At 33.4% G+C, this 16,450-nt stretch overlaps 2 protein-coding genes across 3 annotated transcripts; one reads left to right on the top strand and one right to left on the bottom strand.

The window, feature by feature from the left end:
- The first annotated feature begins 3,496 nt into the window (after nt 1-3,496).
- Slbp (Stem-loop binding protein) lies at nt 3,497-5,167 on the top strand. Its single transcript, XM_090108603.1, has 5 exons — nt 3,497-3,669; nt 3,752-3,833; nt 3,915-4,026; nt 4,214-4,333; nt 4,681-5,167. The coding sequence occupies exons 2-5, from the start codon at nt 3,779-3,781 to the stop codon at nt 4,844-4,846; spliced, it is 453 nt and encodes a 150-aa protein (XP_089964729.1). The 5' UTR covers nt 3,497-3,669; nt 3,752-3,778; the 3' UTR covers nt 4,847-5,167.
- Nucleotides 5,168-5,326: 159 nt separating this feature from the next.
- On the bottom strand, nt 5,327-13,855 carry Hmg-2 (High mobility group protein 2). Of its 2 annotated transcripts, XR_016457389.1 has the most exons (8): nt 13,139-13,855; nt 12,908-13,067; nt 12,501-12,640; nt 9,781-9,896; nt 9,564-9,683; nt 9,302-9,467; nt 8,544-8,773; nt 5,327-5,436 (listed from the first exon to the last, which is right to left on the bottom strand). XR_016457389.1 is itself a non-coding variant. In XM_090108640.1 (7 exons), the coding sequence occupies exons 1-7, from the start codon at nt 13,386-13,388 to the stop codon at nt 8,619-8,621; spliced, it is 1,107 nt and encodes a 368-aa protein (XP_089964766.1). In that variant the 5' UTR covers nt 13,389-13,855; the 3' UTR covers nt 8,537-8,618. The 2 variants fall into 2 exon arrangements, 1 of the variants encoding a protein (XP_089964766.1); XM_090108640.1 differs by lacking the exon at nt 5,327-5,436 and having other exon boundaries at nt 8,537-8,773.
- Between the last annotated feature and the right edge of the window lie 2,595 nt (nt 13,856-16,450).

The following is a 16,450-nucleotide window of genomic DNA, read 5'->3' as shown; positions in this document are numbered from 1 at the left end:
GGATTTTCATCTTCCATATATTCCTTAATGCTGTAGTAGGCTCTCTGAACTAATACATTTTTTAAATAAGTTTTAAATTTAGCACTACTAAACTCTTTAATACTATGAGGAATTCTATTGTAAAAACGTATACCTTGGCCCATAAATGAATTTTTAACTTTAGCTAACCTATAAAATGGCATTTCAATTTTATTTCTATTCCTTGTGCCATAACAGTGTCTATCTCCTACTTTTGTGTGTAAGTCCGCGTTTTTGTGTACATGTAAAACATTATTAAATATATACTGTGATGGTACAGTGAGGATACCAATATTCTTAAAGAGATCTCTTAGTGAGTCCCGAGCACGTAAATTATATATAGAGCGTATGGCTCTTTTCTGTAATATAAATATAGTTTCTATATCTGCAGCCCTGCCCCATAGTAGAATTCCATAGGACATAATGCTATGAAAGTAACTAAAATAAACCAATCTAGCCGTATCTTCATCGGTGAGATGCCTTATTCTTCGAACTGCATATGCAGCTGAGCTGAGCTTAGCAGCGGTGGTGGCAACATGGGTCCCCCATTGTAGCTTCTCATCTAGTGTCAAACCAAGAAAAACAGTAGACTCGACAGGGTATAATACCTCCCCGTTTAAAATGATATCCCTTTTGACCTTTTTTACATTTGGAAGGATAAACTCTACACAATTTGTTTTTTTTGCATTCAATAATAAATTATTAGCATTAAACCAATTAGATATGCGTAAAAGAGCAGAGTTTACTTCGTCAACATTTGTGTCATATCTATCCACATTAAATATTAATGAGGTATCATCTGCAAACAGTACTATTTCACACATATCCTGCAAATAATAAGGTAGGTCATTAATATACACTAAGAACAAAAACGGTCCTAAGATAGATCCCTGCGGAACACCAATGTTAATCGGCGCACCGCAAGATTTCTCTCCATTAACAACAACGGTCTGTACCCTGTTCTGAAGATATGAAGCTATGAGGTCCTGAGATAAACCTTTAATACCATAAAAATTTAGTTTCCGTAATAGAGTGGAATGTTCTACACAGTCGAAAGCCTTAGAAAGGTCGCAGAATATCCCCAAAGCATTCTTTGAATTTTCCCATGCTTTATATATATGTGACAAAAGAGCTATTCCAGCATCAGTGGTAGAGCGCCCCCTTGTAAAACCAAACTGTTTGGCGTGCAGTAAACCATTTGAAACAAAATGACTACATAATTGGTTTAAAATCAATTTCTCGAAGACTTTGCTCAAAGTTGGTAAAATAGAAATAGGCCTATAGTTATTACAGTCTTCTTGGTCACCGCTTTTGAATAAAGGAATAACTTTACTAAACTTTAATAAATCAGGGAATATACCACAGTCACAACATTGATTAAATATAAACGCTAAATGGTTGGCAATGTTTTCTATAATATTATTTACTAAATTCACAGACATTCCCCAGAGATCACATGTTTTTTTTAAGTTTAATGTTTTAAAAGTTTTAACAATTTCATCTGCAGTCACATGTCGCAATTCAAATAATACATTACACTCCGCAACATGGTCCCTCAAATAGGACTCCGCAAGCACCGATGATGAATTTAATTTTTTAGTAATACTAACAGGGACACTACTAAAGAAATCTTCAAAAGCAAGCGCAACATCAGCACTTTTGTCAATTACCCTGCCAGCATTTACAAGTTTTATGGTACTATTTGTCCGGCTTTTGCCCATTTCACCATTAATAATTGTCCAAACAGTTTTAACTTTGTTATCAGAGTTGCGTATTTTATCTCTGACATATAGACACTTGGCAGTGAAACAAACTTTTTTAAAAGTTTTTGAATAATTTCTAACATAATTATGGAATGACAAGTCTTTGTTATATTGCTTCATGCCATATAACTCATATAGAATGTTCCTGCATCTGTGTATACTAGGTGTTGCCCATTGACTAAATGGTAAATCCTTGGTGATACTTAAAGATTTAACTTTAAATATTTTTTTAAACTCATTATGAACTAAATTAAAAAGATTTGTAAACATTTCACAAGGATTATTATAAAAGGATTGATCATTCAGGTTAGGCAGTTTATTATTAATATTATCTCTAAATTTATCAATGCCTTTTTTAGTTATAGGCCTAACATTAATTCTTTTAAACTTAGGTATGCAATCCCATTCCAAAACTACTTTCTGGCCACAGTGATCTGAAGTCAGTATATTGAGGATATTTTTTTCTAGACAGTTGCAATCACAGTATATATTATCAATACAAGTTGCAGAAGTAGGTGTAATTCGTGTGGGTTCATCAAAAACTTTATACAGATTAAATGAGTGAAACAAATTAACTATTCGTGTTGCCGTCTGTGTGTGTGAAAGTAAATCAATATTAAAATCACCACATACTATTACCTTCTTTTTACTCCTGCCTAAACGCTTTAATGTTTCTTCCATGACTGTCTCAAACATATTATAGTCACTGGAAGGAGGTCTGTATACGCAAACAATAATATAACGCTCAAGCTCAACACAGGACAGTTCAATGGTGCGTTCTACAGAAAGACTTACAATGTCAGTTCGTTCTTTGCATTTAACACTATTGTGAACAAAAATAAGAGAACCTCCATGAATAGCATGTGCCCTATAGTATATACTTTTTAATTTATAATTATCAATATTTAATAACAACTGACATTGTTTAAGCCAATGTTCTGTTACACAAAATATTTTTATACTATTATGATTTAAAAATAATTCTATTTCTAATAATTTGCTAGCCAAGCCTTGAATATTTTGATGTACAAGGGAAAAAGGCTGCTTAGCTGTTGTCTTACATACTAGTTTAAATCTAGCTTAGGGCTAGTTTGTCCGTCAACACTTAACCTCGGTTGATGTATATAATTACTACTACATAAAATTATAGTAGATCGATGGTCTGATACCAAACATGTACCAGACTGGTTAATAATTTTATATGCTATTAACATAGCAAGTTCTCTCTTATATCTAAATGGCAGATACACTGTATTCCTTGTCAAGCAAAAAGATTTTGTACATGAATTTATGTCAAAATATATAAATGCATCACTATGATGATTTGTTAAATTATATAATTTTAAGTTAATGTTATAGATAAATCTATATTGATTTTGTGTCAAACCAGGCAAATATGGTAATGTACACAACATAAATTTGCATTTTGTCTCACTACTAATTTTCAACATTTTTTGAAATCCTATATCAATGTCATGTTTTTTTAGATTAAGACTATCTCCATATAATATAACAACAATGCTATTTTCATTAAAACTAAAATTATCTAATGAATTCATGATATATGTAAATGAACTATTAGGAGTACAAAAATTAGTTACTTTATGCCCTAAGTTGTTAAGCAAAGCGCCAAATCCCTGACCAATGTTATCCGACAACACAATAATTTCCTGCATGGAAAGATGTTTTGTCTTTAAAGAACTAACTAATAAATGCGCGCGTATAATCATATCGCTTGTTTATTATTAAAATTATTTAAAAACTTTAACACGATGAAGAATTAAGTAAATTCCTATCACAAGACTCGAATAACAAACATTTTCATTAATTTTATGTTATTTTACTCTGGAATGGTGTTAATAATTTTCACCGGTGCCTTATATATTTTGTATGTACATTAACAAATTCTGTATTTGTTCCCAACCTTGGTTAGTTTTGTGCTTGGTATCAAAGCAATCAAAGATTTATAGATCTATCACTGATAAATTTCCTTTACCATGAGTGAAGTGGGTTTTGATTGGGTTGATGAATGCGACCAAGAAAAGTCTAATGGTGTGTAATATATTTGATAATATTTAATGATTAATTCAACTTCAAGTACCAAATGTATGTACCTCTGTGTGTTTATTTTAGGTCGCAGAGCTACTAAGGAGAAAATGAAATCAGAAAATGATAGCAGAGACAATTCCAAAAATAGAAAAAGGCCAAAACGCAATTCAGAACATGATACAAGCACTAAGACAAGGTGATGTAAGACTCAACTATTAATATTAAATAAAGACTCAACTATTAATATTTAGTGAAGTTCCAATTATTGCAATCCCAACTTCATTGTGATAGGCTTTATCTGTACTTATACCATCTCCCATTTTTTTAAATAACAATTTTGTTGTTTTATCAGTTAAAATAAATATTAATTATTCTTTTTGCAGCAAGCCAAAGAAACCATTGGAGCTAGAATTGGACCCCCTTGTTTTACAAAGACGTCAGAAACAAATTGACTATGGAAAAAACACAGTTGGATACCACAATTATATCAAACAAGTACCTTTGTAAGTGTAGATCAAATATATTTTAGCATCTTTCCAATAATCTGGACAACAAATAATCTAAAGGAAAAATACTTTGTAATGGGGTTTCATTTATATAGTGTTTATGTTATGTATATTTTTAAAGTGAAACTTTTATTACAAACAAACTTTTTGGTCTGTGTAGCGCATGTCGCGTGTATCGCAGCTGCCGAGTAGGTATACCTACTCGGCAGCCGACCGTCACGCAATATGCGCTACACAAAGCAGTGTTCGGAACCTTTCGAACAGTTTCACTTTTACCGTGGTTTCATAAAACCACACAACATTTTTTATTGGACAATAATATTTTTTTTTCTTTCTTGATTTAGGCCACAAAGGACAAAAGATGACCCGAAAACACCCGACAAGTTCATGAAATACAGCAGGAGATCATGGGATATGCTAATTAGAATCTGGAGGAAAAAATTACATGAATATGATGTTGATAGTGAAATTAAAAAAGAATGTGAAGATTCTGATGACAGTGATGAATGAAATACATTATAAAATTATTAATATTGTTTTTATTGTTAGGCAGTTCACAATACTGCCACTACGTTTTGGTTTTTTAAATATATTATGAACAGTGAACAGAACAGAATTCTTTGTGCAGGTAATTTTTTTAAATAAGGCGAATAATTTTATAATGTTACATGATGTTACTTTTTTCATTGAACATATTTCCACAGAAATTCTGCACACACAGTGGAATGACAAAGGTATTATATAAGTTATAATGTAATTGTGATTAACAAAAATAAATATTGTATTATTTTGAACTAAAAAACCCTTATTAAAATAAAAGAAGAATTAAAATTCTCACATCATTCAAACATTATTTCATTATACTATCTAATACATAGTTATCTACTTTGACCTACTTCATATTGGTTTGTGAAAAATCTTAAAAAAAAAAATTAAACACATCTTGTTTGTTATTATGGTTACATATTGTTATGGTCAATAAAAGAAAAATCAAGGTGGAACATTTTAATAGTGAATAATACTACAGATTTGACAAAATAATAGCTATTATGCTATAAACATAGGCAGCTTGCTTAGTGCCAAGATGTTGGCACAAAAATCTCTGAACAACGATCATATGGAACTGCCATATGCATGTACTTTTCCTGCATACCTAAGTAAACAAATCGGGGTACAAACATGGCGGGCTAGGGACGTTCACTTGTTCGTCTAGTCGATAATATTGTATCGATTGATGATAGAGTTAAGAATGGGTAATTCAGGTAATAAGAATTTTGTCTTTTTGAATGATAAGTATGCAGTAGGTGCTTACCTAGTAAGAGGTACTTCTTTCAACAAAATAAAAAAGATAACTACTTCTATCGGGCAATCGTTACTCGGTAATTCGTGATTCGGATTAACCATTTTGCAATTGTACCTACCTACTAGGGATAGCTGTAGCACAGTATTACCATATTTCCTATAGGAAATAATATTGTAATACTGTGGCTGTAGTGTGTAATCAATACATTTTGATATTTTCGTTCTGCAGTTTTATATGAAACAGCTGATTTTTTTCGCGATTGACAGGGTTTTCTTTATATACCTATGTATCCTCACTAATCCTATCCTATCACTTCCTACTAATATTATAAATGCGAAAGTTTGTGAAGATGGATGTGTAAGTTTGTTACTCTTTCACGCAAATACTACTGAACCGATCACAATGAAATTTAGCACACATATTGAGGGTAACTTGAATTAACACATAAGATAGGTTTTATAATATTATAAATGCGAAAGTGTGTATGTATGTATATTCCGTTTTCACGCTAAAACGGACAAGCCAATTTTGATGAAATTTAACATCGGGTTTTATTTGACCGGAGCCATCCATAGGGTACTTTATTTATTTATTTATAAGCTTTATTGCACACAAACAGAAAATACAAATTTTACTTAATAGGACATATTTAGTCAAAAGGCGGCTTTATTGCTCCAAGCAATTTCTTCCAAGCAACCCATTCGATCATAAGAGCATTCTTTACCCGCGACTTCGTTCGCATGTACGAAAATAAAAAAGAGCAGAGCCGCTGGCTAAAATACATGTGAGTGACTCAAGCAGATGTTCAAGGGCAAGTATAGTTAAATAACAAACACAATTTTTTCATAAAATAATTTATTTAAGTTATAGTGGTTACTATATATGTTTAGGTACATGCGACAGTAGTCACAGATGCGGCAAATGAGCTTGGCCATATACAGTGTGGAAATTTGTTGACGGACCACTTCATTTAAACATTTAATTTTCTTTCTCTGTTTCTCCACTTTTTCTTCTATTTTTTTCATTCTTCGAGTGCTGAAGCCTAAAACATTAAATAAATTTTAATTATTGATAACAGTTCTCATAATTATACACATGAATCTCAGCATGTATGACTAAGACTATGAAAAAGTTACGTATTGAAGTTCCCTTTTTTTAAACAAGAATTATTTCATATAGGTTTTCTATTCAAGAACTGCTCTTACCAATTCAAGATCCTTGGCATCTTGTGGATGTGAATAACCTGAGCATGATGGTTGATCAGTAGTATTTGATATGTCAATTAAAGCAAATTGAGATGGATGGTCTGCCTGAAAGAGATAAAAATGTTACATTAGATATGGTCCCAAGTAATAATAAATAGATTGCTACAGAAACATGGACTCAATGTTTGGTAAATTGTAAAACTTTTAGTATTTTTTTTTTTATTAAAATAATTTATTGAACAAACATAGTGTATTATATACTTATGGAAAGTGTAGCTTTCCAACAACGAAAGAATTAAAAAAATTGGACCAGTAGTTTTGAGGTCTTTTTGTGCATACACAATCAAATCTTTCCTTTTTACAATATTAAGTATAGAAAAAGTTTGAGACGATGTAATAAAAGTTTCACTTTAAAAGATTTTAATAATGTAGGTAATATCTTAAAAACTAAAAAATAACTCAGTAGGTTTTAAGTACCAGTCATCACACCACTTGTCTCATGACAGTCTAGGTCTCTAGAGCATTATGTCAAAAAAGATATTGTGAAGCATATAGCAATTAGATTAATCGGTCAACAGTAAGGGGGTACAATTTCAATTACTACCTTGTACCTAAAAAAAACAAACAGGATGAGCTAAATAAAATCTATACTATAATATTATAAAGCTGAAGAGTTTGTTTGTTTGTTTGAACGCGCTAGTCTAGGGAACTACTGGTCCGATTTGAAAAATTCTTTCGGTGTTAGATAGCTCATTCATCGAGGAAGGCTATAGGGTATATAATATATATCACCACGCTTCGACCAACAGTATTGGAGCCACGGGGGTGAAACCGCGCGGAGCAGCTAGTTGTTTAATAAAAAGATTGATGAATTATTTACCTTTGCAAATACTGTTGGGATAGCATCATCTCTCAATCAAACAATGTTTAAAGTCTTATTAAATGCGCTCTCTTCAAAGTGCAATGAGCACACATTAATGTTTTTAGTTCCTGGCCGGATATTTTCTATGCCAATCTTTTCCAACCATGCCTTTCGCCGGGATTCGTTACTTGGTAAACTAAAACGAGAAAATATACAACAATATATAACTTCGCACGTAATTAATAAACAAATTAATAATTTATCGATAAGGTGTTTATGCGATGATGTTCGACACTAGCACTCATGTTTATGTTTTCGATGCAAATGAAATAAGGAGAATATTGCGGGTTTCTACAGCTCATAATAACTAAGACGATTAAATGTAAAATGATTAAAAGATTTCTATACACTTGATAATAAATACACTTTAATATAAGCAACAATTTAACAAAATGTTAGCCACTTACCGTTGAAAGGTTAGATTCGGCCTGTTTTTGCTTTGGCATAGGCCACAACCTACTATAGAACACTTCATGGTACCTATTATTATTTTCAATTATACTTATTACACTCGATTATGGTCGAAAAACACTGGAAAATCATAAAAATTTCACAATTACATCTTCTCACATGTAAACAAAACCGTATACTAAGATGGCGTCCGCGCAGCAAAGGTACATCGATGCCAATGAAGAGAGCGCTAATAAAAAGAGTGTAGATGCTTTTTCTAAGGTAAAACCACTGTTGTGAGAAAGAGATGGGTATATCATTATTATTTCCGCGTCAAATTGAACAATTACGGCAGTTCCATAGGATTCTTTGTTCTGAGACAAAAATACAGAAAATGCACCCTTAAAATATTAGCTAGTTGTCAAGTATGTGTTGCCACTGCCTTAATCAAATATAATTATATTATGACAATGGTGTAGAAGTAAAATTGAAATTGACAACATTTAAGTTATCCATTGCCTGTTTTACAATTGTGTTGTGCTTGCTCTCAGTTGCTAGACTTTGTAGTTTTTCCATATATTCATCAATGTTGCTTTCTGTTGCTCCAGATGGCCCACCTGTTTTACAGAATAAAATAATTACTATTATACTCATTTGCCATTGATCATATAAAAACATTAGTCCATTTCATATTCTGCAAGCCAATTAAGCTAAATCATGATTTTATTACATACACACTTTATTATAGGTATTATGTATTACATAGCTGCTTTAAAATAATAGGTATAATCCATACTAATATTATAAATGCGAAAGTAAAAGTAAGTCTGTCTGTCTGTTACTCAATCACGCCTAATCTACTGAACCAATTTTGATGAAATTTCGTATGAAGATATTTTGATACCCGAGAAAGGACTTAGGCTACCTTTTATTGCGAAATATGTACCACGGGCGAAGCCGGGGCGGACCACTAGTTTCTAATAAAATAAGATCTTATTTATACATATAACAAGCATTAAGGTAAAATAGATTAAGGAAGATATCTGTGAATATTTGAATTGAAAAAGTAAAAAACCGATTTATGTTTATTGCAGCTGAGAAGTTAATGAACATTTTTATACTAGTACATAGACAAAAAAATTTACCACTGAGGGGTACAACAGTGGATTGCAATGCTTGAACCAGTGTTGCTACTAATGCCTTATGGTGTGCAACAAGTGCTGCTGTTCTTTCAGCTGCAGCAGCTGTTTCTGCACGGAGTCTTGATGTTGCCGCACTGACTTCTTCAGCATGTCGTTGCAGAATGGCATTCTAGAGAAAATAGTATATTAACAAGTTTATAACATGTATGTTGTTTTTTGTTTTAATAACATTTTAAAAATTATTATTAATAAAATGTAACCTTACCTGTTGTTCATAATCTGAATTAGCTTTTCGCAACTGCCTTAGTTCAGACTCACGTAATTTGTTATGTTGCAAAAATTGCTCTGTGAATATTGGTATATCTGTATCACCAAGATCTTCACCCTGGATGAAAAAATTGTTATTGTTACAAAATGTTTGTAATATGTAGGAAATATTATTTTAAATTAATTACAACAAAAAACATGATGAAGTTTCTTACTGAAGCTGGTGTTACACATGGTCTGGGTCTAGGTGGAGTTGGCTGACGTGATGAATTTACTATAGCCACACTGTTAGCTGTTACTGGCATACTGGGCTCTATAGCTTGTGTGGCACCTGTGTTAAAGTTATGTTAAATTGTTAACAAATTATTAGCTTCCCTAACTTAATATTTGACTGAGAATTCGACATAGCTAAAGCTATGTCGAATTCTCAGTCACATTTTAAGATTGTTATGGGTGACTTCAATGCTAAGGTTGGACTTCAAGAATGGGGTGAAACAAGAGTGGGTCCGTACGGCTATGGATGTAGAAATGCAAGGGGTCGAATGCTTGTAAACTTTCTCGAGCGCCAGAGGCTATACAGTATGAGCTCATTTTTCAAAAAGAAGCCTCAAAGAAAGTGGACATGGCAGAGCCCAGATGGCATAACTAAGAACGAGATAGACTTTATCCTTACCGACAAGCGCTACATATTCACCGATGTCTCTGCGATCAGTAGGTTTAATACCGGAAGTGACCATAGAATGGTAAGAGGTACGCTTAATATTGATGTGCAGCTAGAGCGTAAGCGCCTGATGAAGTCCACGCTACGTCCGAAGCCACTTTATACCCAGGATGTTTCTGAAAAGTTCCAGCTTGAATTAAAAAATAGATTTGAAGCATTGCCATTGAACGACGACGATGTTAATACCACTAGCAATGAGCTTGTAAGGATTATTCGTGAGGTGGGACACAAATACTTTCGACCAACGAGGAAAGAGCATAAATCGAAGCTTTCTGGCGAGACTCTAGATCTGATGCGCAAGAGGAGAGAATGCGGTAACAAAGATACCTCAGAGTACAGAGAGCTGAATAAGGAAGTGAAAAAACGTATTCGGCATGACATCCGCCAAAATAATACAAAAACCATCAAAGAGGCCATAGAAAACAACAAAGGCTCTAAAGTCTTCACTAAGCCATATACTTCCCATTGTCACATCACCAAACTCATAACATCTGAAGGTAACATAGTCTCTTCGAAACCAGAAATACTTATAGAAATCGAAAGATACTATAGCGATTTATATGGACAGAAAACACAAAGGCCTGAAATGCCTACTGCGGTTGATCCAAGAGCCAAGCTAACTCGCCACTATACAGACGAACTGCCGGATATCGACGTGGACGAGATCAAGATAGCACTGGAGCAGCTTAGGAATAATAAGGCTGCTGGGGAAGATGGAGTTACAGCTGAGCTCATTAAAGCTGGAGGATCTCCGCTAATAAAGGAACTCGCTAAGCTCTTTAACTCTGTCCTCCACAGCGGCTCAATCCCAGAAACATGGAGTAGGAGTGTAACGGTATTGTTTTTCAAAAAAGGTGATAGAACAGCGTTGAAAAACTACCGTCCTATATCCCTCTTAAGCCATGTATACAAGCTGTTCTCAAGAGCAATCACAAATCGTGTCGCTCGTAAGCTTGACGAATTTCAGCCACCTGAACAAGCAGGATTCCGACAAGGCTTCAGTACCGTAGATCACATACACACACTGAGACAAATCATTCAAAAAACAGAAGAATATAACCGACCTCTTTGTCTGGCATATGTTGACTACGAAAAAGCCTTTGATACCATTGAAACTTGGGCTGTATTGGACTCTTTGCAGCGAGCCCAAATTGATTACCGCTATATCGAGGTGCTGAGATGTATTTATGAAACCGCTTCGATGACCGTTCAAGTACAAGGACAGAGTACAAGATCAATTCAACTGCAACGTGGAGTAAGACAAGGCGATGTCATATCGCCAAAGCTTTTTTCAAGTGCGTTGGAGGACATCTTCAAGACACTCGATTGGAAAGAACGGGGAATCAACATTAACGGCCGATACATCTCGCATCTGCGCTTTGCAGATGATATAGTTATCATAGCAGAATCCGTGCAAGAGCTCGATGAAATGTTAAACAATCTGAACAGTTCTTCTCAGCGGGTTGGTCTCAAGATGAACTTGGACAAGACTAAGGTCATGTTCAACGCACACATAGTCCCTAGACCCGTGAGCGTGAGTGGATCCGTACTAGAAGTTGTGCAAAACTACATCTATCTTGGCCATAACATTCAACTAGGCAAACACAACTTCGACGTGGAAGCTAGCAGAAGAATTCGTTTGGGTTGGGCAGCATTTGGAAAGCTTAGTTACATATTTAAGTCGGAAATCCCACAGAGCTTAAAAACGCGAGCATTTAACCAGTGCATCCTACCTGTAATGACGTACGGAGCCGAAACGTGGACCCTTACATGCGGACTCATCCATAAATTCAACGTTGCGCAGCGGGCTATGGAGCGAGCTATGTTAGGAGTTTCTTTGTCTGATAAAATTCGCAACGAGGTTATTCGACAAAGAACCAAAGTAACCGACATAGCTCGCAAAATAAGCACGTTGAAGTGGCGGTGGGCTGGCCATGTGTGTAGAAGAACAGACGGTCGATGGAGTCGGCATGTACTCGAATGGAGACCACGTACAGGCAAGCGTAGTGTAGGACGCCCTGCGGCGCGTTGGACTGACGACTTAAAGAAGGTGGCCGGCATTGGGTGGATGCGATATGCAGAAGAACGGGAGAAGTGGCGAGATCTGGGAGAGGCCTACGTTCAGCAGTGGACGGGAATAGGCTGATGTGATGACTTAATAATTACATAATATGTATTCAAGATATTTTTAAAAACAAGTTGTGTAAAACTTACTTGTACTGTTACTGTTATCATTAATTGTAGTAGCTTGTTTGACTTTTTTTGCACTGACTGGGTCTTTAATATCTATCTGTTGCTTTCTAAATTCTTTATAAGCATCGGTTTTTTTGTACTCAGCCCATTCTTTTATGTATCTGAAATAATATGAGTTGTTGTGGAATAATTTACACCATCTTAATATTTTTAGAAATAAAGGATAAAAATAATTAAGTAAGACACCAATTAAAATTGCAATAACCGAGGCAGAATGGCTTCTTATTTATTTGTGATCTTTGGTATCAGTTTGAGAAATGGAAAGTTTACAAAAAATATTACATTACATTAAAAATTTACATTAACATATAGGGCATATAACATGTGAATTTATTGAGAAATTAATTAATTTAATCTAAATTCATTACCTTTCTTTATCTTGATCTGCTGCATCTAAATATTGTTGTTTCTCTTCAGTAGGTAATTTACTCCATTCACTGGCCAATTGACGAGTCAATTCTGCAAAACCAAGCTCTGGTTGTTCAGCTCTTAATTGATCTCGGCGTTCATTCAGAAATCTTACATATCCTAGAAGGGATTAAAAAAACATACAATTCTGTTTATCAGAAAAGACGACTAAACAAAAAAAAATAGCTAACCAGTTAAAGGTGGTCGAGGGGCAGTCACATCACGGGGTACTTTAGGTTTCCGTTTTTTAGGCTTTTTATTTGCTTTATGTGTATTGTCCTTGGTCACTGTATTATTAGCGACATCAGATTCAGTGCCATTTGTAGGGATAGAAGCTAAATTTGTAGGATTTACATCTGTTTTCCCATTAGATGGTTTTTGTGTGTTTTCTTCGTTTTGATTTGGTTTTATTTCTGTACTTTGCGATGCTTCGGTTTCCATATTAATGTGCAATGTTTAATATTTATAGTAAGTATCGATGGAGAAAATAAGTAGTACTAGACAAAATTGATAAATTATGTTTCATTCGTGAAATTAATAATTAATTAGAACATGTTAATATTATTGCTTTACGGATCTTTTGGCAATTTGCGAATTTCGGAAAGTACCTAGGTCATGCTTGTAATAAATCGTCATTTGATGACAGATTATTGAATGTGTTGATTGATGCGATTATGATATTCCCCTATTTAAAATAATCTTACATAACTTATACCATTAACTCAAACCGTCTGTATAAATTATTAATTACACAATCGTAACGTTATTGCTCACGCACACGCACTGACGCACTACACTAACTGTAGAAAAATATGTAGTTTCTAAAAAATAATGAGATCAGTCTATTGGACTCATCCTAAATTCCCTGAAAGATAGGAGAGATTTTGTGTTGGCAAACCTTGTTTCAGACCCACGCCCTTTTGACAATGTCAACCAATTGCCAAAAGATCCTTGTCTTACTATACGTCAGTTGTCAACTGACATGAGACATCCTTAGAGCGTTTTCACATTATCCGATCCGATATCGGATATCGGACGCCGATAGCCGATATCCGATATCGGATACAATTTTCCCTTTCACATTGTCCGATAAAATCCTTCCGATATTATCATGAGTGTTGCCAGAAATTTTTAGAGAAAACTAAACTAAGTTGCCAGTTGATAAAAAAAGGTATAATTAAAAAAAAATCAAATGATAGATCTTATCATAAAATTAAAACCTTAAATTGTTGTCATCACCATAATTAAATAATTCTTATTCTTTTAATAATATTAACAATAACAAGTATCCTACTTTTAAGAAATAGCTCTGTATAATTGGCGCATGCTGTGTAAACCTCTAATTATTTGTTACTTTATAGCAAGAACTTTATGTTATGTAAAATTTATATTTAAGAATCATTGTAAACAAATGTTGGTTGACCAAATAAATAAAATAAAATAAAATATGTATTTTTAACAAGACGTACCTAGTCATTTAGTCATTTTTTCACTGTATACATTTATAAAAGTTCATGTAGTACCTATGATAAATTTATTAAGTGATACAATCTTTGTTCACATTTTCTATTCTTTTTCTTATTACACTGTAAATAATATTGTCACCCGTTCAAATATATATTTTATAATATGATTGTTGTAATTTCCTGTAATTAAAGATACATAAATTATTTTACTGTCGCAATTATTTTAGAACTAAGAGTTTTCAAATATTCTTTGTTGTTAATTCAAAATAAAAACAAAATCGGTGTGAAATCTCCTCCTTTTTTTGAAGTCGGTTAAAAACAAAGCACTCAATGACAACAATACAATAAATAGCACAACCACAGAGCACAACCAACATCCGAGTAGGAGGAGGAGCGAGGCAGAATGAGTTAAAATAAAGATGATAGACACCAATATTTTCGAAGATAGATATTTGAATTTAAGAACGCAATATATTTTTGTTTACTTCAGTTCAGCCAATTGCCGTATATTTTTATACGGTAATTAAAATAGCTGCCGTATAAATCGTATTTTAATGCCTATAAATACTTAAAAGTGTGTTTTCTTAATAAAAAAAGGTTTCTTTTAATAGAAAGGATTTTAGGTTAAAGCAAATAATTTTTTTAAAGATTTAGCGTCCTATAAGACTGAAAATACACAAACTAGTGCTTTTTTGCTGTTGGTATACTGCCTTTTCGAAAATTGAGTTGGCAACACTGAACATTATCGTCCGATAGCTCACGGGCATATCGGTGTCGGCTCCGATATCCGATATCGGATCGGACAATGTGAAAGACAGGTACATATTTCATACATTTTACTTCCCTCCGATATCGGATATCGGCTATCGGCTTCCGATATCCGATATCGGATCGGATAATGTGAAAACGCTCTTAGAGCGTCCGATATCGGAGGGAAGTAAAATGTATGAAATATGTACCTGTCTTTCACATTGTCCGGTCCGATATCGGATATCGGAGCCGACACCGATATTCCCAGTGCCTATCGGACGATAATGTTCAGTGTTGCCAACTCAATTTTCGAAAAGGCAGTATACCAACAGCAAAAAAGCACTAGTTTGTGTATTTTCAGTCTTATAGGGCGCTCAATCTTTAAAAAAATTCTTTGCTTTTAACCTAAAACCCTTTCTATTAAAAGAAACCTTTTTTTATTAAGATAACACACATTTAAGTATTTATAGGCATTTAACATACGATTTATACGGCAGGTATTTTTATTTGCCGTATTAAAATATACGGCAATTGGCTGAACTGTAGTTAACAAAAATATATTGCGTTCTTAAATTCAAATATCTATCTTCGAAAACATTAGTGTCTATCGACATCTTTATTTTATATCATTCTGCCTCGCTCCTCCTCCTACTCGGATGTTGGTTGTGCTGTTTATTGTATTGTTGTCATTGAGAGCTTTGTTTTTAACCGACTTCAAAAAAAGGAGGAGATTTCACACCGATTTTATTTTTATTTTGCATCTACAACAATGAATACAAAGTTTGAAAAAAATAATTGTTTATGACAATAAAATAATTTATGTACCTATCTTTACTTACAGGAAATTACAACAATCATATTACAAATATATTTGAACGAGTGACAATATTATTTTAGGATATTACAGTGTAATAAGAAAAAGAAAAGAAAATGTGAACAAAGATTGTATCACTTAATAAATTTATCATAGGTACTACATGAACTTTTATAAATGTATGTAGTGAAAAAATGACTAAATGACTAGGTACGTCTTGCTAAAAATACATTTAATAGATTTTGAAAGGTATTTACTAATATGTATTACTAAAACTATTAACTAGGTTGTAGTAGGTATTGATATAAATTTATTTAATTTATAATGTGTTAACATAAGTATATTATGTTATACAAATGACCGATATCAAAACTATTTAGTAGAACATCTACATCTAAATAGCACTTGTAAATAATATGCAGTAATTTGTGAAATCAAATCTTTTTTTACATTTTACTTTTCTTTTTTGAAGT

The sequence above is a fragment of the Colias eurytheme genome, chromosome 13, assembly GCF_061535395.1.
Source record: "Colias eurytheme isolate Ceu_HAF_F1 chromosome 13, ilColEury1 Martin Lab GWU primary, whole genome shotgun sequence".
Lineage (NCBI taxonomy): Eukaryota > Metazoa > Arthropoda > Insecta > Lepidoptera > Pieridae > Colias > Colias eurytheme.
Note: the sequence above shows the minus strand (reverse complement) of the source record. Positions and strands in the feature narration are given on the sequence as shown.

Bases quoted from the DNA above. Each gene is read 5' to 3' on its own strand.
- Slbp (XM_090108603.1), top strand. From the start codon at position 3,779: ATGAGTGAAGTGGGTTTTGATTGGGTTGATGAATGCGACCAAGAAAAG. The intron at 4,027-4,213 runs GTGATGTAAGAC...TTCTTTTTGCAG, and splicing joins GATACAAGCACTAAGACAAG to CAAGCCAAAGAAACCATTGG. The intron at 4,334-4,680 runs GTAAGTGTAGAT...TTCTTGATTTAG, and splicing joins TATATCAAACAAGTACCTTT to GCCACAAAGGACAAAAGATG.
- Hmg-2 (XM_090108640.1), bottom strand. From the start codon at position 13,388: ATGGAAACCGAAGCATCGCAAAGTACAGAAATAAAACCAAATCAAAAC. The intron at 9,684-9,780 runs GTAAGAAACTTC...TTTTTCATCCAG, and splicing joins CATGTGTAACACCAGCTTCA to GGTGAAGATCTTGGTGATAC. The intron at 9,468-9,563 runs GTAAGGTTACAT...TATTTTCTCTAG, and splicing joins ATTCAGATTATGAACAACAG to AATGCCATTCTGCAACGACA.